General features: G+C 34.1%; 1 protein-coding gene across 1 annotated transcript in view; it reads left to right on the forward strand.

The window, feature by feature from the left end:
* LOC150110204 (protein CBFA2T1-like) overlaps positions 1-21,915 on the forward strand; it is a 56,130-nt gene extending 34,215 nt beyond the window's left edge. Inside the window, exons 3-10 of the mRNA XM_090392200.1 lie at positions 793-1,040; positions 3,481-3,570; positions 3,864-4,051; positions 6,993-7,204; positions 9,971-10,035; positions 16,318-16,528; positions 18,246-18,493; positions 20,707-21,915. Of these exons, the coding sequence (XP_090248326.1) occupies positions 793-1,040; positions 3,481-3,570; positions 3,864-4,051; positions 6,993-7,204; positions 9,971-10,035; positions 16,318-16,528; positions 18,246-18,493; positions 20,707-20,964 (1,520 nt within the window). The 3' untranslated portion in view covers positions 20,965-21,915. The remainder of the gene's footprint in view (positions 1-792; positions 1,041-3,480; positions 3,571-3,863; positions 4,052-6,992; positions 7,205-9,970; positions 10,036-16,317; positions 16,529-18,245; positions 18,494-20,706) is intronic.
* Positions 21,916-27,578: the final 5,663 nt, after the last annotated feature.

Genomic DNA, 27,578 nt, shown 5'->3' on the forward strand with positions numbered 1-27,578 from the left:
CATCATATAATAATAATAAGATCTTCCGTATAGACGAAGCAATTTGGTCGGAAAGACCTGGGTTTGATTCCCGTCCAAGAGGTAAGGAACCTTTATATGGTCTCTTTTGACTAAAGGTGAGTTAGCCGGTCATACAGAGGTAGGTTTTTTTTTACCCGGAAACTTGGGTTTTTCGCCCCCTAGAGCAGGTAAACCGGCCCTCTGAACACACGCTTCTATGGACATAGGACACACTGGGAGGTATAGGGCTAACCACCTTATCCTCGGGACGGGTACGGTTTGGAAGGACTAAACATCTCCGTAACAGGCCATTAGGCCTAATACCTAAAAAGGAATAATAATAATAATCATATAGTAATATACAATATTTACATGAAGTATTATTATATAATAATCATAACAATATAATTGCAATGGATAATCAATTATTTATGAATTAATATAATCATGCAATAATCATAATCCTGTAATCCTATAATAATTATATAATCATAATGCATGCATCGCATAAACATTTGCAAGATCAATCATTCGCATCATCGGATAACTTAATGTAAATGGATAATCACAATAGGATAGGTTAATATCCTACTTCATAAACTAAAAATTTAAATGAAATGGATAAGTTGCATCAAACTATTTACACGAATAACCATTTATATTAATACTAATTGACGTCATTGGATAATAATTATTCCTGACGTCTGATCATCCTTTGATGAAATAATTTCTTACTCTGATGTAATTCGACTTGTTTTGGCCAACTCAAGCAAAATTGCTCTCTTTCTTCAGGTATGAATGGAGCTCATTCCCCTCACACAACCCCTTCAGGAAGGACGCCTTCTCCTCCGACCACAAGTCATCAGTCAAATGTATCCATTCCTACATCGGTGACTGCTGTTGCAGCTGACCTTCCTTTAGGCTGCAATGTTAGGCAGTTAAGTAAAGTAAAACGGTTCTTGACGACTCTCCAGCAGTTCGGAACCGACATCTCTCCAGAAGTTGGCGAAAGGATACACGGAATTATTCTAGGACTTGTGGTAAGTAGAGCCTCGGGTCTTCCTAAAGGGTAGTTTGACTTATTAGTGATTCACATTAGCTAGTTTACTGTCAATTAAAGCTTTAATAAAAGCCAAGCAGTCTATTATTCCTCTATTCTAAACACTAATTATTTATGTTCTTACCACAGCAATAATTTAGCTTGGCAATAATCAGTAATAATTATTAAAATAATGTCCGATATTCATAGAACTAATTCTTTATGATAGTACTGAATAGCATTGCTCCAAAAATTAGCAACAAACCAGAAGGTTTTTACTTGCTTACCTTTTATCAATATTGATCTATCGATATTGTTTATTTTTTCTATGTTTCTGTTATTTCTTTCTCCTTTATCTGTCGTGCTGTTTGTTTGTGTGACAATTATTACATATTCATAGTTATTTATCATTTTTGTGGATCTATGTGCTGAAAGATTGTTAATAAGTAGTTTATTGATTACGATATTTATGAGCTTATTTTAGTCCATTGTTCATATTAACATTTCCATTTCATTTGTTTATAAAGAAAATTTATACAACCGTCACGAATGCATAAGTTGATGTTTTTTTTTTATTATTGATAGCGAACAGATAATGTTTTATCTGTGACGTGTTTTATATTTAGACAAAATACAAAGAGTTATTTCCTTCATTTTGTTTCAATTTCAGAAGGCTCGATCTCGTAAGACATCAATGAAGACAGTTGAAAATTTTTGATGTAATTCTTGGTGGTTGTTGTTGTTTCTGTCTGATTTCCTTATCGGTGGGACTTCTGAATTATATCTTTCATTCTGTATAATGATTATCTAAGAAATCGCTGAAATCCCAGCCTAAAAAATTAAACAAAAACCTTTTTAATTTTTTTTTCTCACCGAAAACGCATCAGTTGCATTACATTTTGGAGATTTTCATTATAAACATCACATATTTCTGAGATTAGGAAAAGCTTTACTTCTGCTAGTTTTTGTGTGCTTTTTTGTGGGAGGTTTTTTAAGTATGTTAGATGACGAGATACTTTTATTGTATCATAGTTAAGAGGAATTGAATCAACGACTGGAAAAAATGATTTAACAATGGACTCGATGCATATTGGGTTTTATCCCTTTTCAGAACATAATGTGCATCTTACTTCACACCTTGGTTTTCTTTTCAGTGAGCAAGTAGGCGTACAATTTCGTGCTTTGAATTTTCTGACGAAGCAGTCGTGGTGTGTATACGACATTTCAGTCTTCTTCCAAGAACAGGATGGCATTCGTTACTTGTATGAAGAATAATCCGGTTTGGTGTTTTATCTTCCTTTTTTGGTTGCACATCTTTAACATGTTATGTCATGCGGATCTCTATAGACCGTCCTGTGTGTCCTATATATCACGTACACACATGAACAGGTTGATTTTGTGAACACCGGGTTTATTGAGGGATAGATGTAGTGGTTTAAAGGGAATGTAAAAATCTTAAAATATTTCATAGTGGGGTGAAATTTACTTTTTTTTTCATATCACCGAAATATTTTAGAAATTCTTCTTGACATTTTCCAATACTTAATGGAATTATGTGGTTGAATATAAGATGGATTATTTGTTGTTGCCTGGAGCGATTCGTATGATCTTGTTGTTTTGTGCCCGTATCATATGGCCAGGTTTAAATAAGAAATGGCGGTCTACCTGAACAAGCGTAAACCAACTCATCTCTAGAAGTGGAAAAAGAAGGGAGAAGAGGACTCTACCATTTCTTGGCATACTTCGAGGTCTTCGAAGAGGAGACAAAAACTCATTCCTTCTGTATACAAAATATATACCAATTCGGGAAGGCCACCTCCATACTGTACACGTTATCCTGACCACCATCCCTAGCAAAAGATTCGAATAATTAAAGCACAAAGGGACAGAGCATATGACATCTCTAGCAACATATAGGAAAAGGGATCAAGAACGTAGATACCTGAACCACATCATATCCAAAATGGACGCAGGTATTATTCTGTAAACGATGTATATTCTTGATCATTTACTTATTTTTCCGATGGAAAATCCTGCAACAAACGTAGTAAAACCAGATAAATACCTTTATTTGAAAATTCTACATAAATTATCTTCATGGCTTAGACTTAGATGTTCCTAATCGAAGATCATGTTGTTTCTTCTTACGCTATGGAAGGCTATTTAGTTTTGAATGGAATCCATCTTAAACGTCATTTAAGATGAATAGAATGGAATCTATCCATTCTCTTCCATTCTGTCCATCTCAAATCTCATTTAAAATAGATAGAAGAGAATGTATAAACTTCAGCATCTCGGCAATACCGACTTGGTTTGTAAGATGTTTTCCCAAGCACAAGAAACATACTGGAGATTATACGTAACTTATATAATGTGTTATGTTTATGACGCCATAGTGTTCTTAACTAATAAGGTAATTAAATACGTGTTTCTTCTTGCAGAGCTCCACTTTAACGATAGAAGAATTTCATCAGAAGGTGCAGGACATGACCAACTATCCCCTTAGGCCCTTTGTGATCCCGTTCCTTAAGGTAATCTAACTGCTTATATGTATGGAGTAATTAAGACAAGAGAATAAATATTTTACCTCCTAATAATCTTAAACCAGTACGCTGATGTAAATCTAATAATGATGCTAATAGAATTATCTCTCGTTAATATAAGTGTGCATTTGTGTGTGTGTGAATCAGCACATGATGTTTTCATTAGCATCACGTGATATTCTCTATATAACTCGAAACTAATGGATGTATGACGTGTGTCATTCAAAGATCTCTTATTCTTCTCCATGGCAACTAACTATTCGCCGTTCTTTCTCTTCCAGTCCCATCTACCACTACTACAGACAGAACTACTCCACTTTGCCCGGTTAGCAAAGCAGACACCTCAGCAATACATCCGACAGCATGAACAGTTGGTCATAGACCCTACAACACATCCAGGAGGGGAACCTTTTGAGATTTTCCAAGCGGAAACGAAAGAGAATGGAAAGAGAAGAACTCCTCCTGATCCGTAAGTGTAACTTATCTCTTTAGTCAAAACCGAAGTCAAAAACTTGCAGATATTTCATTCTCTGCAAGTTTTGTCTTCGGATTATAAATTCGATTTCATCTAGTCTGTATTCATGTCTGAAGACAAACTTGTGTTATTTAATAATTTCGGTATTATTTTTTCCCTTTAATTATCTTATGTAAATAAACTATTTTCTCGACATTTTTCTTCTCATGCCTTGAGAATATTTAAAGTATTTTAATTTCACTATTTCATAAATAAATTCGTCTAAATGTTGAATGTATGCTGTTGAACGTCATTTACGTGTATCTCTGTATGCGTTTGGTTTTTGTATTTTTCTGGTATGATTAAAAAGCAAAAACTCTTGAAGTTAACAAAAAAGCTAATAATCGATAAACGTTTGGAATATTTCCTCCGATCCTCAGAAGAGCCACAAAGTATTTTGAAACATTATGTTCTATGCTAACAACGTTGAAAACGATTACATAGAACTTACTATGATCTGCAATGCGACAGTACATGGAATTCCTAGCGGTGATATTTCGTCTTCGTCGTCTTCCTATCCAGGCTCTAGTCCAAGCGACCTGTTCCGGACTCAGTCCATCTTCTTCTTGGTCGTCCCTTATTCCTTGTTCCTCTAGGATTATATGTTAAGATCTTTTTTGGCAATCTTTATCTCTGCATTCTTGCTATGTGGTCTAGCCAGTTTTTCCTATATTTAATCATTGAGTCTGTTATGGGATTGATATTAAGATTTTTAATTATTTCACTATTTCTTTCTTTTTATCTAATAGAGTACGTTTTTCTGTTTTCCTAAGGAATTTCATTTCTGCTGCCTGAATTCTCTGTATATCTCTTTCCTACCTTTTTAGTGTGGATTTGTTTTATAGACTATGAATGTTGTGTGTTTCTGTACGTAGTTAGGTTTAAAGGTTCTGTTAATTACTCCAGTGATTTTTATAAAGTTTGTCATCTTGAAATCAATATCTATTTCATTTATGTAAGAGAGTTTACAGCTTAAGTACTTAAAATTATTAACTTGCTCAATTATTTTATTAGTTTTTACTATTTTACTTCTGAAAGGATTATCTCCGTGAAAAGCCATGACTTTAGTTTTCTCCGTTGATATTTCCACGCCATATTGTTGTATAATATTATTTAAATTATAAATTGATTTTTGCAGTTCATCTTCAGTCTTTCCAAAGATGATCTGATCATCACCAAAGAGTAATGTGTCTATTTTTGTATGTCGATTGATTTGGAAGCCACACATGTATTTATTTCACTCCATTTTTTGATAATCTTTGTCACCCATATGAATAATATGGGTGATAAAGGACAGCCTTGACGTACTTCTCTATTTATTGGTTTCCAAGTGGATATGATATCATTTTGCCTTATTGTTATTTCATTATTATGGTATATGTTTATTAGAGCATTGTATAGGTGGTTTGGAATATGACACTCCTTTAGAGTTTCCCATAGTTTATTTCTCAGAATTTTGTTTTGATTAACAATATTATATTGTTAATCTTAATCAAGGCTGGTAACAGAAATACTTCCTAATTTATTGTGTAACGATCAGCATATTTAAATACTCATTGTTCTGACTACACCAGCAAGGAATTTCATTCAAAATTAGATGTATGATAGATGCAGTCGGAATGGTTGTAAATAGGATTTGGACTTATGAAACCATGAATTTAAGTTATGAACACCATATCACTAAGATTTATGCCTTTAATGAAAAATGACTTGATGCTCTTGTCATATTAATCATACCGTCGTCATTGAAAGTATGAAATGCTAGCGGCAATGTTTTAAGATGTTTGGTGAAACATCAAATCAGTTTCCGTATGTCTTTCTATCAGCTGAAAACAGTTCGAGAACCAGTGAAATGATTTTTATAAATTTCATTATTTAAGTTTGTAAGACAACTTAAATCTAGGAATTTTAAAGCTTGTTAAAATTGGGCGATAACAACTCTCCCATTACATAATGAACATTTTTTCCTGCATCAGCGATACAAACAAATGTGTTTATCCTTGGGTTTTATTGATTTTAACTGCTCCATTGACATTTTAATCTCGCTTCCAGTGAATTTTACATATAATTTCCAACAAATATTCTCAGTATTTGTTTATTGAAGTCATTAAGTAACGTGTTAATATCGCGAACGAGCCTATAATGTTGTTTTGCGTTTTTTTTTTTTTTCTAACTTGTTTTATTTATTATTACTGGACTGTTTTGGGATACAAGGAGGATTCTCCTTTTCTGTTGTCAATACTGTATACATGAAATAAAAAAAAATCCATAGTGTAAAGAGTAACAAAGTATTTGCATGATTTTGTTCATCGTTTTCTACTTCATTTTTTTCTCATTTAAATTGTATTTGGTCCCGATGCATATTTCACTAGGAGAACAGAGATAATATCCATGTAGTTCGTTAAAAATATCCCTGATGTAGGGCAAGGTTCAATTTCTCACTGGCATTGATCTAAAGTATAACGAAGATGTGTTTGCGATGACATCAGCTTGAAATTTGGCCTCAAAAATATTCTTAAGCAATGTATTATGCAACAACACTGATTGGACTCTCGTTTGGAAGTAGCAGTGGTTTACTTCCTGTAAAATGTGGATGTTTCATCTCCAAAACACCCACACCAGTAAGACGAACAAATGTAGTTATCAGTCATAATATATAGGTCTCGTATTCTTAGTTGCTTCCGCTGTAATTCCAAACAACAACAAAAACAACTGATTTAGCCATCCAAAGCAGTTACAAATTACCCATCACGATGTTTGAATTAATCTCATGATGTCATGGCAACACATTTTGAATAAAATAGGTTATTACTGATGATAAAAAAAAGTGTTTTTTTTTTATATTTTAAAACTATGGTTTGGCATTATCAACATATCTTGTTGTTATGCATTGCAGACGTCCGAGGGAAAATGGTTTCTCTGACAACAGCAGCGATGGACCTCCTCCAGCTAAGCGCCATCAGCCATTACCTAGTCCAACTCTCGGAACCAGGATAAGTCCGGCAGGAACTGCAAATCACGTGCCCGCAGGGATGAACTTCCGGTATGACGATGCCGCCACACTCTACAGGGAGAGGGATCGCTACGAGCGTTACGAACGATACGAGCGTGAGTTCTGTAGACCATACTATGGTTAGTTTACAGGAAGTTTTGTTTTTGTGTTATTTCGTATGCTTTGGCTACAAAAAAAAAGTGTGACGTCATCGCCTTTTGTCTAAGTTTTTGCTTTGTCTCAGAGCAAAGATTTTGCTTCGACATCCTGACTCCTGGATGTGTACTTTCCTGTGTGATGTTAAAGGTCAACACGCACATCTTAGCGCCCGACTCTGTAAGTGGTAATCAATGAGAAGTGTTTGAGATGAATCAGCCGGCTTTATTATAGTATTGCTTAGCACGCAATGAATCTTTACCTCACCGGCCCCTTAATGGTTAGAGTGTTGGAAGTAGTATTTGGTTGATTGCTTGTAAGAACCTTAATCTAAGCTCTACTCAAGGTCTGCTGTTTTCAGACAGAAGCCTTGTGGTCCTTTCGATTATTTGAACAGTGAAGAGTAGTCTATTTAGTAAGATAAGAATGCTACTTTTTATTTCTGGATTTAAAACTACACCCTCTGTCCAAAAAAAACCCCGAACGTTTCGAAAATAGAAGAAACTAGTGGCGCCACCTGTTGTATCTTTTTGTTGTCGAAAGCAGCAACCTTCATTAGTGTGGTGTCAACTGTTTATGACATTTGTTTCATTAGAGCCGAGTTCTAGTGCCAAGAATGACAGTGTGTTTTGACGAACGGTTAGGAAAATGAGTTTCAAACAGAAACGCATTGCTCGTGAGAGAGCTGCGAATTGATTTTCGTGTTAAACTTGATAAAAGTTTCACCGAAACGCATCAAATGCTTCAAAAAGCATAGGGTGATGAATGCTTATCCGGTATATTCAAGTTTACGAGTGGTTTAAGGGATTTCAAAGTGGTCGTGAGACGCTTGAGGACGACGAAAAGCCGGGCCGTCCAAAAACTGGACTGAGCGAAGTTAACATCCAAAAAGTGCGTGATTTCTTCAAAGAAAACCCGAAATTCGTTGAAGATGAATTGAGGATTCCAAAATCAACCATGAACAACATTTTGACCGAGAGTTTGGGCCTTCGTAAATTGAATTCGCGATTCCTTCCCCACAAGTTGACCGACGACCAAAAAATGTATCGAATTGAACACTGCAAGGACCTCATTAAAACCGCTCGTAAGGAAACCTCCTTGAAACGATCGTTACTGGTGACGAAACGCGGTTTTTGAGTATGAGCCCGAAACAAAGAATGCTGAATGGAGACCACCAGAAGAGGGACATCCGAAAAAATGTCGCTTGGAGAAGTCAAAAGTAAAGACAGTGCTGATTTGTTTCTACGATTCCAAGGGCATTATCCACAAAGAATTCATTCCACCTGGCCAAACGGTCAATGATGAATTTTATCTCGAAGTTTTGAAGCGATTGATAGCGAGAATTCGTCACGTACGGCATGAATATCTGACGACCGACCGTTCATCAAAACACAGTCATTCTTGACACTAACTCGGCTCTAATGAAACAAATGTCATAAACAGTTGACACAACACTAATGAAGGTTGCCACTTTCGATATCAAAAAGATACAACAGTTGGTGCCACTAGTTTCTTCTATTTTCCAAAAGTTCGGTTTCTTATTGAACAGAGGGTGTATGACATCGTCTCAATCATTGAGGTCATGACCTTGTCGTTTATCTTAGCGCGTAGCATAAACCGATTTTCAGATAAATAAATTATCACGTTTGTTTCATTCTTAAAATCGAAACTAATTGTGTATGATAGTAAGAACAAAAAATATTATGCTCTCTCTCTCTCTCTCTCTCTCTGAACTAACATTACGTACGCTAAAAAAATAACCGTGAGAGTCAAAAGCTGATGGTTATCCAATGCATATAACTGAGAATATAGATTGAAGAAGCTTTCCTTCCATATCTATGCTCTGTTACAGAATAACTTCATCCCTGTCTTTTACCACTCTATGAGTCTTTGTCTTGTACTGGTTTTATTTATTTATTTATTCGTCCCCCGTTCCTTAGGACTGGTTGAGCCTCCCTAGTGAGGGCTATGTGTTTTTATGACTGTAAATCCGTGTGTGTGTGTGTGTTCAAGGGCGGTTTGCCTGTTCTGAGGGACGAAAAAACCCGAGTTTCCTGGTAAAAACCTTCACCTCCGTATGAGACCGGTTAACTCACCTTTAGTCGAAAGAGACCAGATAAAGGTTCCTTACGTTATGGACGCGAATCGAACCCAGGTTTTCTTACCGGAGGGCTTTATACCGACTGAGCTACGGAGGCTCTCTTGTACTAGTGAAAGATCAGTCTTGATGTTTCAGCAAGACCAGTGAAACACTAAACACCTGGGTCTTTCATTTTACTAATCTGAGTGTAATATCCTCCTATTATGCATTGGTATGGTGGTCTACAGTGACCTGTTTGTTTCTGCTGTTGATTAAATAAAATAGGCAAGGATCAGTGCACTGATAAACAGGTCGTTTGACTAAAACGTATTCTGGTGAACTTTCTTTGATAAAGCACGACACTCTACTATATAACGCAGACAACAACATATTGGAACAAGTTCTTTCTTGTTAGGGAATGGGCTCACTGTGGGAGCTCATTCCCTAACACCAAGATATTCAGTAGAGATTCTCACGACTAAATTTGGTAAAGAAGAATATTACAAATAGCAAAATATCGTTTGTAACACCTTTAATGAACTATCCGAAATAACATGGTTTTTTACATAGAGTTTTGACCAGTTTTCAAATTACTCTCATTGTGTATTCTTTTGCCAAATGCAATAAAGTTGTGTTTCTTTTGCAGGCACCTTACACAGAGACTATCCCGAAGAAAGAGATATGGAAGACGAATGGAAGAACATCCACACAGTACGTATCTCATACATGACTCTAACACTAATTGAAGATTCTTAGTTTTAATGCAAATATTTATTTAATTCTGGTAATTCTTAAAATTCAAAAATTTACCTCATTTAAGACTGAATATTGAAAATAGCAGAATGATAAATATGAAATGCAACAGAACAACTTAATATTGAGATAAATCTTACTTAACCTGGAGATTTTTCAGTTTCTTATTTATGTTTCTTTATCAATGGTTTAGAGATACAGATTCCCATTGCTTAAAAATATTTGCACAAAAAAAAGACCAGGATCTTGAGAAGGGACGTTTTTTGAGATGTTCCTTCTCATGATCTGGGTCTTTGAATCATTTTATTGCATGAAGATTAACAATAAATCAGCACACCACTATGGTATTATTGAAATTTTTTCAAAAACTGGAAAATCATTAGTTTGCTTTAACTTGATATAAAAACTCTATTCATGTATTTAATGTTTACCTGTTTGCAACAAAATTTATTACTTTACCATTTTTATATATTAAAACATACCAGAAATCTTTAACTAAACCATATGACTGTAATATATTTGTTATGAAAAGCGGCAATAAAAGCATAAAAACAATGAAAATAGAGAGGGACATTGAAAACAACATCATTTCGTGGGAAACCTATAGAACAAGTAAAATATTTCAGCTATTTAGGCACGATTTTTAGTGAAGATGGTAAATTAAATATGGAAATAGACAAGAGAAGTAACAAAGTCGGTATGGTAAGAAGTCAATTGAATAAATTCATATGGAATAAGAGAGAAATTAGTCAGAACACTAAATTAGCTGTATACAAGACAGTGTTCAAACCAGTTTTAACTTATGGATCTGAGAGCTGGGTCAGAAGTAAAACACTTGACCAAAGACTAGAGACAGCAGATATGAGAGTCCTGAGAAAGATTAGAGGCATGAACAGGTGGCATCAATGACAATATCATATTAAAAACGAAGATATTAGGAAAGAACTTGACATTGTCAGCATCCAGGAATGCGTTAGCAGAGCAAATCTCAGGTGGTATGGTCACTTGAACAGAATGGGAAAGTAAAGGGTAGCAAAAAAAAGTGTTCTCTGCCAGGTTGGCAGGAAAACAACCCAGACAAAGACCAAGGTATTGATGGATTGTTTCGATCAGAGGTGTCTCAGACAATTATATATATACAAGACTTATAAAACAAACACTTATACTGTATAAACTACTACATCTTCATATGGTTAAGAAAAGCACAGGAATAATAAAGGGATTGCCTTCTTATATTCAAGGGATATCAGAGGGCATTGCTAAGATAAGGTGCATCTATGGGGTCAATTTTAAATTGTTTGTCACGATGAACATAAGAAATATATCAGGAACCACGAATCCAAATAGTCTAAGCCATAGAGCATGCGTTCACGTCCGTACATGGGTCTTCTCGAAAAAAGATACGGAAATCCTACCGAGAACAAGTTACTTATCAGAATACTATAGAAAAGTTCAACTATGAAAGAATGCCACTGCTCGAGTTGCTGTAGGTTGAACAGAAATTTGGAGCACAATGAATGCCATTTCTGGTGAACGGCACCTATGGAAATATCTGTAGAAGAGATTCAATCTACAAACTGACAGCCTGTGAGAAAGTGGCTGCAGATATGTAGTGATACGTCGTCAATCAGCGAACTGTCCACTTTGGAACAGCATCCTCTTCATGTGATGAAGAGGATGCTGTTACGAATGGTTGTGATTGATGGTGGGCTCTTCTCATGAAGATGAAAACAAACTACAGCCCTGATTATTGGAGGCCTGAAGTGGTCCATGTTTCACTTTTAGAACAGAATTTCAGGACCAGGTTAAAATGAATAAAAAAAATCAGCCAGTTCACGGTACTAATGCGTGATCTGGCTGATTTGTTTTACTTATACAAAACGTTCATTTTATCATAAAATTAAAGTAAATTGCTAAAGCTAGAACTACCATTACATACTTATGATGACCATGTAGAGAATTCTCTGTCTACAACACATGCTTCTGTTCTGTTTCTAACAAATTTCTCCTGTACTTTAGCACAGATATCCAGATCAGGAAGTAAATAATATTATTTACTTATATTATTTATAATATAATATTTATTTATATTATATAATATTATTGTCATATTCAGTTGTGTGCAAAGGCATGTTTTTTTTTTTTAAATCCTTTCCGCTTGTTGAGAACCCCTACCTAATGCAAGGCTTGTATTAAATAGCCAGGTCAAGGGCACAGTCAACTCTTTGCACATTCCTAAAAATAATTTGTGATACATTCGCATAGCCTTATTCACATCTGTTCTACTCAATACAACATACACTGCTGCTACTTCCTTCACAATTAGTCCATATAGTATTTCCCATTCTCCTCCTCTCTCTCACCGTGTGTTGCATAGTTGACCAAGTGCTCACAACATAATTATTCTGTAAAAAATATTTAATTAGCAGGCAAGGGAAGTAATAATTTTCCTCACTGTGCTTATCTCCTTGTATTTGATTATTTATCTACTATTATATACAGTGGCAGCTCGTGGCTTGAAATCGTGGGGTGCTGCAACTTTTGAAATATACATACACACTGTACGTACAGTGTATACGTTTGGATAAAATATCAAAATTATGGTAAAAATTTAAAAAAAATTAAACATGAAAAAATATTGTTTATTATCGATAAAATTATACAGTTTAGTATAATTCAAAATTGGAATTTTAGACAACAGTATCAAAAAAGAGAACCAACAGAAAACAAACTTCATCATAAATGCTGGGAAGAAAGCTATTACAGATCAAGAAATTGCAATCACACCGACAAAAACCTATTCAAACAACTCCAAACTTCAGTCTAACAGAGAGGACAAGACCTTCAATAAACTCGCAAGTAAAATACTAAAATAAGCAAGAACATACCAAACTAATGATATCTTCTCCGAAGAATTTACAATAAGTGAGCTAAATTCATCAATCGAGAAAACTGCACCTAATAAATCTCCTGGTAATGATCTTATCTTTGGTCATATGGTCAAACACCTTGGCAAAAATGACAAAGAACAACTTCTGGACATTCTCGATACCTCTTGGCGAACAAGCAAACTTCCAAAAGAATGGAAAAAATCAGTTATTGTACCTATCCTGAAACTTGACAAAAATGCTGCAGAATGTCAAAGCTATAGACCTATCGCATTAACTAGCATACGCTGTAAAATTACTGATAGAATCATACACTCCAGGCTTATGCACTGGCTGACAAAAAATGAGAAAATCAACTACTACCAAACTGCCTATAGAACTCGTCATTCGACAACAGATCAATTATTCCATTTCTGCCAAACAATAATAGACTCATTTCAGGAAAAACAACAAAAAAGACACCTGCCATATTTCTTGATATGACTGCTGCTTTCGATCGTGTTTGGATCAAAAAATTAATACAAAGAGTACATGGTATTAAAATTAGATGAACCGCTTTAATCTGGATTGCTGATTTCATTAGAGGAAGAAAGATCAAAGTCAGAATCAATGCAGCAATATCAAGAGAGCGGAGAACCTGTGCTGGTGTTCCCCAGGGCTGAGTACTCAGTCCCTTACTATTCCTTTTATATGTCAATGGCATCATCCCTACCTTATAGAAGACACAAAAGTAACTTGCAATGCAGATGACATAGCCATCTGGCACACTAGTGCTAAAATCAAAGAATCAGAGGATATTCTAAACAAATCCATGAGAGGATTAGAAAAATGGCCAGATGAACTTAAACTCAAAATAAACCCAGACAAAACAAAACTAAGCACCTTTAGTACAGACAGGAAAAATAGACATTCCTACAATCCCAAAGTCATGATCAACAACAAGCTAATTGAAAAAGTTACAAATCCAAAATACCTTGGTATTACGCTTGATCAGGAATTACGTTTTGCACAACACATCTCTAACACTTCCAACAGAGCTCTAAAAATTAAATATACTGAAAAGGCTTTGTGGAACAAATTGGGGCGCAAAGACAAAACTCCTCAAAACTAATTACACTACACTAATAAGTCCACACTAATAAATAATGGAATATGCAGCACCTATCTGGTCACCTTCAGCTTCATCGGTAAAGGAAAAATTAGACAAAATACAAGCAAAAGCATTCAAGATTATCATTGGCGCAGTCTCGTCCACTAACAACATCAGAGCCCAACAGGAATGTGGGCTTGACCTGCTGGAGGACAGAGGAAAATTTTGCCACCATAAAATTCATAAATAATATCAGAAGCTACCAGAGCGGTCATATCTCCCTAAAATCTTATGAACATTGGAATCAAAAATGCAGACTTCACAGATCATCAACTTTGCAATATGATGACACTATCAGGAAGGAAATTGGTCTTGATCAGTTAAATGCCCACATAAACAAAGAACCTCTATTTTCCAGTCCTTTACCTTCAAATACCTCCATAAATCTAAACCTTACCAAACTCTTTACAAAAAAAGAATCAAAAGAAATGCTCAAAGAAAAAGGCCTAAATACTATCAACCTTCTTTCATCCTTCAAACAGGTTATTTGTTATACCTATGGATCATCAGACACCAATATGATTAATGGAGGCGCTGGTGTTCTCCTTCTACTCCCGAAAGGTGAAACATTTTCAATAAAAGTTGGATATGGGAGAATTGCTTCCAATTTTACCAGCGAACTTTACGCAATAAATAAAGCACTTGAAGCCTACTTAAAACTCTCATCATCTCAACAATCTGAAGGAATTATAATTTACAGTGACTCAAGATCAGCTACGGAGGCAATCAAAAATGGCAATACCAAGCTCACGCAAGACATCCATAAACTCTTAAATCAACTAAAGTGTTTGGGAAAAAGTTGCATTTTACAATGGATTCCTGCTCATGTAGACATTGATTACAATGAAACAGTTGATAAAATAGCAAAAGAGGCGAGAGAGAGAGAACTCAACCAAGAAACTGACACGATAACTCTTGGTGATGCTAACGCACTTGCAAAAGCTAAACTAATTCCGCTGAAATCAGTGACACAACATCAAATTTCCGAAATCAATGCTGACAGAAAGACCTTCACCACGATAGCAAGACTATAAACAGAACATTATAGAGGAATGAAGATCAATACAGATGATACGAGAACATATAGAAACTGCAATAACTGTCCCAATACTGAACTGACACCCACTCACATGTTTACCTGTCCAGCAATTACAGCAGCCTTGCAAGAAATAGATCTTAATCCTGGACATCAGCTGTATACAAACAAAATCATCGACATTGCCAAAGCAGTTCAAGGAGCACACGGAAACATCTAAGACTCTTCAAAGGACAAGACAACAACAACATAATTCAAAATTACTTAAAAATAAAATCCATTCCTTTAATTGTAATTAAAGGAATGGATTTACAAGTTTTGGACATTACAATAAAATCCTTTAATTGTAATGTCCAAATATTTAAAGAGACGGAGTAAAGACGATAAGCACTACGAACACTCTACTACTGGCGCAAACTGCATATAAACAATAGTGGAACTGCGCGACGGACAGTTCCGCATTACACTAATAGCTCGCATCTCACGATGACGTGCATATGCTTGTGTGCGTAGCAATATGGCATTGTGGTAAACACAGTGCTGCTGGCGTCCTTCGCCCTCCTAAGTGCTACAAGCTGGATTTTTATTTTTTATACAAAATAAGAGAATTGTATGGATTGTTGATGATAAAATTAAATATTACAAGCAAATTTAAATATATTTATATATCGAGGAAAATTGGGGGTGCTGCAGTTCCGCAGTGTCTATGCACGAGCCGACCCTGATTATATATCTCCCCCATAATGTCCGGTTTTCCAGAAATGTTTGCTTAATTTTATCCATTTCACAGATAATTTATTTATTCACCTAACTCTTGGTATGCCACTTTTGACTTCCTCATAAATTTATGGATATCCACTTTACCCTAACCACCTACTAAAGCTATACGTAATGATCACTTTCTTGTACAAGCCTCGCAATACCAGAGTCGTGTTAAATAGAGATGTTAGGGTATCACCAAATCCAACTATAAGGCATGAAGTTGCTTCCATCACATGCTGTAGATAGTTAACCCGTCAGAAATCCTACCAGTCTAATCTATTTGTTTCCATGTAATTTCCTCCTTCCAATTTATATGCCGACATATAAAATTTGTTTTATTTTATTGTGTGCTTATCTGTTATGCATTAAACTGTCGTAGCTTGACTCTCTCTTGCTATTTTCAGATGCTCAATTGTATTCTGGGAATGGTGGAGAAAACGAAGCGAGCCTTAGCAATATTACAACACCGAAACCAGACAGAGAGGCCCGACTTCGTACCGTGGGGAAGGAGGCATGTGGATGGAGCGGAATTCGAACTAAAAAAGCGTCCCAATGACCTCATGGCCCATTATAAGACTGCTGAAGACAGGGTGTGCGAAGTTAGGAGAAGGGCAGGTAAGTAGTGACCGAAATATTTGTTATTTTAAGGGTTGTACATCATCGTGTAACAAAGACAGCTGAAAACTAAATCGTTATGAATTAAAGTGGCGACATCTGCCGTTAGTTCAGCGCAGTTGGAGTATTCTGGCCAAACAATGCTTACATAAACGTATCAATTGAACGTAATGCTAATTTTAAGTAGCAATGCTAGCTATTACATATTCAGTTTATGTTATTAAATATTACTTTCTATTTCAGAAAATAGTTTAAAATGAAATAAAGTAATCCGACATGTTTAAAATTAAAAAAAAAATTAATAGTCTTTTCATACCCAAAAATTATACTGTTGGAAGTATTCTTTTGAAGATGGATTTAATTCTTAACGTTCAAACCGTTTTTATATCAATCCTGCTTTCTACATTCCTACATCAGCTTTCTGTTTCCCATTAATAAATCTTTGACGTATACCTATTAATAAATCCACAGATGTTATGTAGCTCGCTTGCCTCGGAGTACTGAATGGAAAAACCTCGGTTCGACTCCTTTTTCCGATGTAAAGGACTTTTTTTGTTGTTGTTCAAGTAAGTTGGTAAGTCTCATAAAGAGATTTTTGATTCTTCTAGAGAGATACACCTTCACAAGAACATACAAAAATGAAATCATAATCATTCATACAAGCACTTCAGGATCTTTATTTTGTGCTAAATCAAATCGAGTAAATTTATGTGGCTCAAGAGCACTGCCTAAGGGTGTTTACCTTCCAATAAGAAATAAGCAGTGATGTGAAACAATGAGCTTTTTCAAGAAAATGCCATAAATTTGTAGAAAAATTACTTTAACATAGGTCTAATACCTTCATACACACGTACATACACTGATTTCTGTCTTCTTGCCACAAGAAACTATCCGAGAGAGAGAGAGAGAGAGGTGTTGGTTTGCTCAATAGTTTGTTTCCATGACATTTACAGCACTAAATGGAAGGTAAAATAAAGCAAATGGAATCACAAACGCAATTCAAATTGCACAATAATATCTGACATGGTTGAAGACTGGAAAGCCTGAGGCAAGAATGATCTTATCGCTTAAATTGTCCAGGAGTTCGATTGCAAAACATGCTTTTAGTTTAATGGTATCTGTTGACTACATTACAGCATTGTCCAAATATACCGTGTAGGAGGAACATATCACCGACGGTTAATTATGCTTGAAACCGTTAAATGAGCTGCTAAGTAGATTAGTTGGCCGGCTTGCTTTTTTGCACAAAAACGACTGATATAGTACGTGTTTGTGGACCAATTAAAGTGTTAAAGTGTTTAAAAAGCTATCAAAATCGAATATTTTGGCTAAAGAAGAGGATCCTAAGATTCGAATTTAATTACGGTAAAATCTAAACCATTGGAATTTGTTGATCTTTTCAATGTTTAGGAAGAGAAGCCAATCCATGAAAGTAAATCAGAACAAGCAAAACATATTCAATCTAAATTTCGTTATTCCACCGTGCTAATACGACAGAAAACACACAGGTTAAACTTCACGTGTTTACAAAATTTGTAAAAATGTTGGTGAGTGTAGTTATTTATAAAACTACTATCAGAAATTTGCAGCTGGCCCCGAGTAGTCTTTTCTTTGTATACATATTGTGGTTTTGTCTTATATTATCCCAAATATTATTTTAATGAGATGTACTCAGCACATCAGTTCTCATGGTCGATCTGATTTCTTCTTCTTCCAGTGCATGAGAGTATGCTGGCCCTAAATCCACGCCAACCGCCTCTTCTACCACTGCCCGAGGAAGCAGTAAACGAGGTCAAGCGACAGGCAGTGGTTGAACTTCAGAAAGCTGTGTCGGCTGCCGAGTCTAAGGCGAGTGAACTTGTAGCTGCAGAAAGGGTCAAAATGGAAAGAATGCTCGGTGACGCTCGGAGGCAAGCGGCAGAAGAAGCCTTAGCTGCCATTAACCACCAGGAAGATTCCTCAGAGGTGAGATCTCCCCTCGTCATAAAGAACTCTCTTTTTTTTCTCGGTTTCATAGACTTTTTTTTTTCAAGAAAATGGTATCAAGTTCGATAATAAAAATACGAGTTCACATAAATGCCAAAAGACACGGTGTCTGCACTGTATATCGCCCTTATTCTGCATTCCTTGGCGGTGGACATCATAACGGTAGAGTTTGTCTAACATTACGTAAGCAAAGAACACATGGTTATGATCACACATCTCCTTGCCATATGCTACAACAAGAAATCCTCAAGGGGAAAAAAATGTGCTACCATCTAGTGGTAATTTTTATAAACACACACGCTGTACATCGTAACTTGGTTTGTCAAGTCCGTTAATATCGGATAGTTATATAATAGCATATATGATGTCACCAGTTTGTTGTAAGTTGAGATTCAAACACTGGATAAAAACAGTGAGTTAAAATCATTGGCTTATCCAAGGAGAGGAAGGAATTAGAAAACACTGGTTATAATGATCTTAAACCATTGATCCATCCAGAGGAATGGGAATCAGAGCGAAAAATTACTACATATTAATTTAATAACAAAAATAAAAGATATTTGCATATATATTTTTTGCATTACAATACTAAACTTTTGAAATAAGTATTATTGAGTGAAAACTCAAAATAAATTATGCTAATTGCTTTCTTCGGTCATATTAACAATTTACATCAATTATGGAGGTGTTAGATGAAGTCCCATGTTCCGTCTCTAGAATAAGGTTCCCGGATTACATTACCCTTAGCGCACACACTGACCGTATTATTAATACTAATATCAGTGGCGGTTCGTGTTTGAAATCGTGGGGGTTCGGGGTTCTGCAACTTTCGAAATATACATACACACGGTAAGTACAGTGTATACGTGTTTGGATAAAATATCAAAATTATGGTAAAAATTAAAAAAAAAAAAGTAAACATGAAAAAATATTGTTTATTATCGATAAAATTATACAGTTTGGTATAATTCAAAATTACTTAAAAATAAAATCCATTATCATTACCCCAATAATGCTCTAAAATAAAAACTATAACAAATGTTATGTCTTTAATTGTAATGTCCAAATATTTAAAGAGACGGAGTAAACACGATAAGCACTACGAACACTCTACTACTAGCGCAAATGGCATATAAGCAACAGTGGAACTGCGCGACGGACAGTGCCGCATTACTCTAATAGCTCGCATCTCACTATGACGTGCATATGCTTGCGCGCGTAGCAATATGACACTGTGGTAAACACAGCGCTGTTAGCGTCCTTCACCCTCCTAAGTGCTACAAGACGAATTTTTATTATTTTTTTTATAAAAAATGAGAATTGTATAGGATTGTTGATGATAAAATTAAATATTACCAGCAAATATGAATAAATTAATAAATATATTTATATATCGAGAAAAATTGGGAATGCTGCAGTTCCGCAGTGCCTACGCAACGAGCCTCCCCTGACTAATATACTACCTTTTATGGGTAGAATTCGTATAAAAATAAAACATTTAAAAAACTGGTCATAAACATTTCATTAAAAGTTTTAATTGCCTCTAATATTTGTTACTCATGTTTCACTCGGAAATTAATCCATCAAATTAACTAATCGGGGATCTACCCCCTGCTTTAAGTTAGACTGATGAGACTTCAAAATCACGAGGCCTAACAGGAAACTAATCTCTCGAGAAATCTGAATAAAACGTAAGCTAGGTTTAAAGATAAAATTGAAAATACATTTTCTAATACCAGATTAGTATTTACTTCATTGTTTATCTGAATTTCTTATTTAATTATAAGGAGTTATGCTTATATTAAGTCATTTCGGATGCGATGTAGCAAAAAAATGTGGTAAAATCTGATTATTATATATAAAAAAAAAAGAACAACTATAATGCCAATTTATCTCAAGTACTGTACGTAATATGCAATTGACAGGAAAGATCCCTAGCGGCGGTACAGAGAACTACTGATGGGAAATACTAGAAATTAATTGTGATTTTAGTCACAAAAATGAAACAAATGCTTTAGCGAATCACTAAATTTGATGATTCGCTAAACATTTTCAGATTCTAATTACACAATATACAAAAGAAATTTTATACAAATGTATGCAATATATATATATTAGAAATGTATTAACTATGTAATATATATATATATCTATTGACAGATTTTAACCAAAATGTGTCCTCTTATTTCTAGAGTTGTTGGAACTGTGGCCGAAAAGCGAATGAAACTTGTAGTGGATGTAATGTGGCCAGATATTGTGGAGCATTTTGTCAACATAAAGACTGGGAAAACCATCACCGCGTCTGCGGTCAAGGAACCGGACTCGCACCAGGTTCAGGAACAGTTTCCGCTTCTTCAACGCCCCCTAGTGGTGGAAAGCGTAGTCCAAGTCCTTCCAGGACTGTTTCCGTAGATGTTGCGAATAAACCCCCATTGGAAGGGAAACATTAGACAGAATTTTTATTTTTATTTTTATTATTATTTATCGCGTTCATCCCACCTTGTGTTCAAAATGATCGTTTGCTTCTTCCAGGGTATCTACCTACCTCTGGACTAAAAGAATACATGTTCGTCGCAATGTTCTTCTTGCTCTAAGTGAGAAGTGTAGAGTCCTAGACCACCACATGATCGTCAAATACAGGTGCCAAGACTGCTTGTTAAAACAAGGGAATCCTCCCTCCCTCTTTCTCTCTTTCTCCTTGGTTATTACGTCACTAATAAGGGAGGTGGATCACCAAAGATGGATTAAACTGTGGTCTCAGATCACACCAGTGTAAAGTTATGTAAGCTCCTGGACTGTTTCTCCGGTGTGTTGATAGATGGAGCTGCACGTCAAAATCTGTATAAAAATTATATAGTTATTAGTACAGAATATGGGACAGGACATGTATGAGTCCCAGGTGTCCAAAGCTAGTCATCATTAGCCAATTATATCCTTGTCTACCACAGGTACTGTAACTTATAGTTAGTGACAAGATTCTAGTCATTCATCTTTCTGGTATGATCCGCCAGAAATGACCTGGACTATTATAGATGTCATAATTGTAATAGTTTTAGGTGTAATAATGCTAGTGATAAAGTTTTTAAAGAATAATGTTGCTTGCTTCCTGTATCCTTGTGTTATGCAGAGTAACTTGTTAAAAGATTTTCGGTGTTATCAACAAATTCTGTTTGCGCCATCTATACTTGAAATTCAAAATTATAATACAATACAGAGAAAAATGATCGCTTAGAAAAAAATATGTATTAATACAGCTCATAATTTATATTATTTTGGATTGCAAGAAATTTGTGTTTATGTGGAAAATTACAGCTTTAAAACAAATACACTGAGATAAATATTTCCGGTGCTTTTACTGAGATTTTTCTGTATAACTTTCAATCAATATGACAATCTCTCAAATTGAGTATTTATAATCATAAGCTATCTTCACTTAATATTATATAAATTCTTTTAATTTATATAACAATAATTCAAATATATTAATTAAAATAATTTGATTTCGAAATAGATAATTTTCTTATAATGAACTAAAATATTTAATATTTAAAATATACAGTAATTTAAATATCTTATAGATATAATTATTAGGCAGCAATTGAAACATTTTAAGCAAAGATGACTGGTAAATGGTCCAGTTTAAAAATAAGTATTAATTTTTTTATGTAATATTCGTGTTCCTCATGTTACCTCAGACTTTGTTACGTGCTGTGTTCTTTTATTGCTCAACAACAGAACCAGCTGGCTATCCATCTCAAGATCCTGTTTAACAATTTTCCTCAAGTTTTTTTTTCCAGTTTTCTTTTTTTATCCTTAAGTCAAACGCTTGTGATTAAAGCATGATGTGCTCAAAAATGCATTTTATTCTGTCGTAGTTTCTTGTAACCAAACTGCTTATGTTGATGTCATTTTTTTTTATCTAAGAAAGCCCATAAATATTCATGTAATAAGATCTTCTTTAATAGTGTGGTTTATCTATTAAGGTGCAATAAAACTGTTCATTAGTAATATGAAACCTGTTTAGCTCATGTTAACTGCTCCCGAATTTTTTTTTTTTTTTTTTTTTGTAAAATAGCTTCTTGAAGTGTTATGATATTTTGTAATAATAATAATAACTGACTTTTTAGAAGATATCTCTTCAATAATTATGATAATTCAACTATTATAACATAGTAAAAGCATAACTTCTATTATAAATATATTTTATGTTTTATTTGAATTTTAAAAAACTTCGAATGCAGGAACACGAAAACTCTTTCTTATTCTTCATTATATTTTTCTCACTTGAAAACTGTAAAGCAGCAGTTTAAGAGAAAGAAATATTCCTCTCAATCTAAGTAGTGATTTTATACAATAGATAAATTTCATATTTGGATATAAATGTATACGATAGCATGCAATGGCAAATTCTAATTTATAAGTAAAACTTGATTTGCAAAATTCCTGGTCAAGTATAAATGGATGAGGATTTATAAGGTTCTAGATTTGCTTTTAAAGTTGTTGAGTGGGTGATATCATCATATTCAATTATTGGAGTCAGCAAAGTAAACAATGGATTAAGTTCTATATTACTGCAAGGTACTGAGGCTTTTGTGTCATAGACAGTTTTAACCCTGCAGAGGGCGCACTCGAAAAAATTGCGGCGTAGATCCCGTGTATCTGAGAGATACATTCATTACTAGTATGTGCTAAAATGCGATAAAACTTAAAAAAAAAAAAAACACTGCAAATATAATACATGATGGTTTATTTATTTTCAGTTACAATCTAGAAATTATTGAACAAAGAAAAAAACAACTAAACCAATACTATACTGACATCGGAGTTCGCGGTATCTCTCAGATACAATTTACTATCAAATATCACACAACTTTACATAACACGTGTTAAACCAAAACTGACCGCATAAACAGTGTGGAATGTCACTCGTAATATATGCATGCGCAGCTACTCATGACCTCCAAGCTGCACACTGGATATGTGTAAGAATATTTATATTAAAAATGAGATGAGCTGTGACCTCCGCAGGGTTAAAGTGAGTGTGACCTATATTTAATATATACTATCATTTTATAAATCAAGACCTCGACACTAAAGTGTACGATGTGAGCTCTTGAGACCCTTGCAATCTCTCCTGTACTCCTGATTATGTTAATGATAAATACGAATAAATCATAGCCTAATTAATTCCTAATGTTAATCCTGATTTTAAAAAATAAAGTTATCAGGATTAATATTAGGAGCTACCGAAACAATTCAAATGGTCACTATTTAAAGTATTTGTATTTAGAGAAACATAAATGAATCTATTCAAAACTAATTTAATTATCCCTTTTTTAAATAACTTCTTTCATTTGTTTAATTCATTTATTTTTCTTTAAAAATATTGTTAAAAATCCATAGAAATAAATTTGAAAATCACCAACAATTACATTCAAATACCCTCATAGAAAAGTGTATTGAAATACATTTTTATAATCTGATATTTATTTAATCGTGAATTGCTGCAAAAATAACCATTCAGATTTGTTTTGAAATAAATACGAGATAATGCTAAATGATTCAGATTAAATATTAAGTAATACTTCATTTATTTTAATAATTGGTTACTTCTATTACTGATTACAAGTTTTATGGGCTGCAGTAATTCATTAAACAAAAAACATTTATAACTTTTTAATGGAATACAAGGTTCGATTTATAATGAAATTTAATTTACATAACGATTTAAGGTATATAACAAATAATAATGAAATAAAATGTAATAAAAGAAGGAATTAAAATTCAAAACAAACAAGTTCGGTTCAAAACCATGCGAAAAAACGAACATTAAATTTATGTTGAATTTTTTCTTGACAATTATTCATAAGACTATTACACTTTTTTATAAAATCTTTATCAAGTAGCTTTATTTTTATCCTCCTACATGTTTCGCCAATCTGTTTCTATTGGCATCCTCAGGGAATACAAATCAGTAAGCACAAAATGAAGGTTACAGACTAGGTTATAACCGATGGTTCTAAATCATACAAAAAATTGGTATTGTGCGTGACAATGTGCGTGTCTCGTTAACGTGATTTATTCGTGATGACTCATGACGTAATTGTTATGAAAGTTCATTTCTTTGATGTTTAATGATCTGATAAAAGTTTTCCAAATTTCTGGTAAAATTAGACCTTGATTCTTGTTTAGGTTTTCAGTTTTACGGGCGACTGTAGCTGCTTCTTTAAAGGTTCTTGAATGGTAGTTATCTTCTATGTATGGCATAAGGCTCTTATCCCACTCAATGTGATGGTTAGTAGAGGCAAAGTGGCATGAAAGGCCTGAAATGTCTTGTCTGTTATTTCTGACATATCCTATGTGTTCTTTCTTTCTCGTTTCGAAGCTTCTAGATGTCTGACCTACGTAACTAATACCACATGAGCAAGGAATATTATATACTCCAGAGTATTTGTAGAATGGGGGTGAGGATCTTTCGGTAATCTTAAAAATTTCCGAATAGTATTGATTGGTTTGAATGCCACTCTGATCTTGTATGGTATTATTGGATTGTTTCTTTATTAAAATGTCAAGGAATGGCAGTTTTTTATCTTTTTCCATTTCTAATGTGAATTTGATGGTATTGTGGAAACTATTGATTTGGTTGAGGTAATTCATTAGTTCTTCTTTTGTATGATCCCAAATGATAAAGATGTCATCTACATATCTGTACCAAATTTTCGGTTTTGGAAAGATCTGGGTTAAGATTTTTTTCTCTAGATCTTCCATGAATAAGTCAGCACAAGGAGGTGAGAGGGGACTACCCATAGCTAATCCAGTGAGTTGTTTGTAGATCGTTTCTTGCCAAATGAAATAGTTAGAAGTTAAACAGTGATTGAACAAAGTAGTGATGTTTCTTGGGAACAATTTGTCTAAGATGTTGATGACTTCAACCACATTTTAATAAAGAAACAATCCAATAATAGTATCAACCTATCTGTATACAGAAAACCTACAAATACTGGACGTTACCTCCATTTCAACTCAGCTCATCACATAGCTCAGAAACTTAGCATTATCCATAGTCTCAAGAAAAGAGCTATACAGTATACGACAGACAAGGATGACCTACTAACAGAATTAACCACAATATCCAGAGAACTTTCTTTAAATGGTTACCCTAAAAGACTCTATAACAAGATTCTATTTACTGATATACCACATCGACAACGTGATGACGTCCAATACATCAGTACAGTTACAATTCCTTTTATCAACAACCTTTCCAAAAAATTAGCTAACCTTTTAAAACCACATAAGATCAGAGTGGCATTCAAACCAATCAATACTATTCGGAAATTTTTAAGATCACCGAAAGATCCTCACCCCCATTCTACAAGTACTCTGGAGTATATAATATTCCTTGCTCATGTGGTATTAGTTACGTAGGTCAGACATCTAGAAGCTTCGAAACGAGAAAGAAAGAACACATAGGATATGTCAGAAATAACAGACAAGACATTTCAGGCCTTTCATGCCACTTTGCCTCTACTAACCATCACATTGAGTGGGATAAGAGCCTTATGCCATACATAGAAGATAACTACCATTTAAGAACCTTTAAAGAAGCAGCTACAGTCGCCCGTAAAACTGAAAACCTAAACAAGAAGCAAGGTCTAATTTTACCAGAAATTTGGAAAACTTTTATCAGATCATTAAACATCAAAGAAATGAACTTTCATAACAATTACGTCATGAGTCATCACGAATAAATCATGTTAACGAGACACGCACATTGTCACGCACAATACCAATTTTTTGTATGATTTAGAACCATCGGTTATAACCTAGTCTGTAACCTTCATTTTGTGCTTACTGATTTGTATTCCCTGAGGATGCCAATAGAAACAGATTGGCGAAACATGTAGGAGGATAAAAATAAAGCTACTTGATAAAGATTTTATAAAAAAGTGTAATAGTCTTATGAACATTAAATTTATTATCTGACATGTATTTATATCGTATAAAAATTACAACTATGTGATGAATATAAATAAAATTAATTAAAATTAAAACTGAAACCAAAAGAAATCTATCTTTAGATGATAATTATACCCTAAAGTTGAAAGTGACATATAAAGAGTTATATTTGGATAAAAAATATAGAATTAGTAAATGATGTAGCTCATGTCAGATAATACAATATAATACTATTATTATTTATTAAATCGCACTAATTTAAATTTATTAAATCGCATTAATTTAAAATAGAATCGCATTGGCTCACAATATTAAAAATGAAATAATATTAAATAATTTCATTTTTAATATTATTATATTAAAATGAAATGGTAATATTAATGATAATATTAATTTCATTTTTAATATTATTATAATTAATAATATTAAAAATGAAGTTCTCTCTCTCTCCTTATAAGGACTGGCTTTAAAGGGGCGAAGCAAGAATGCTTTTCATCTTCCCCGTTATCTGTATAGGATGGTAGGGATAAGGTGTTATTGAGCTATTAAAGCTCTGATCATGGCAGGAGGGTAACAGCAATAGCCGAGCCTCAGTTAGAACTTCACTGGCTACAGCATTGCCATCCATTACCCTCCAAAGGATTGAGTGAATCAATCACCGCATCTCACGGTCGATTGAATCAATTCTTCTCTGTTCCCCAAAAAAAAAAAAAATGAAGTTATGCTTTGCAGTGTACTTTTCATGAGAATATATTCAATATTGTAAATGGTGTTCTTGAGTAGAATTTAATTTTCCTAAATAAAAAGTAAATTAAATTTAAACGTTTCCTATTTGGTTTAATTTTGTTAACATTTTACATGCATTTTTAGTATAAAATTTTTATATTCAGTTAAATCATGACATTGATAGCAACTTTAAGAAAACATTTCAAGTTTACATTCAACGAACAGATGATAACTTCAAAAAAAATATGCTTAACAGATTTTATTAAAATTTTTATTGTTCAGTATACTAATATAAATACATATATGTCTGTAGAGTTAATATATTTATCTTTTACCATAATGCGTATAATATATTGCTTTGAATTATACGACTTGATAT

The sequence above is a fragment of the Typopeltis vanoorti genome, chromosome 1 (genome assembly GCF_054136105.1).
Source record: "Typopeltis vanoorti isolate ZY-2024b chromosome 1, IOZ_Tvanoo_1.0, whole genome shotgun sequence".
Taxonomy (NCBI): Eukaryota; Metazoa; Arthropoda; class Arachnida; order Uropygi; family Thelyphonidae; genus Typopeltis; species Typopeltis vanoorti.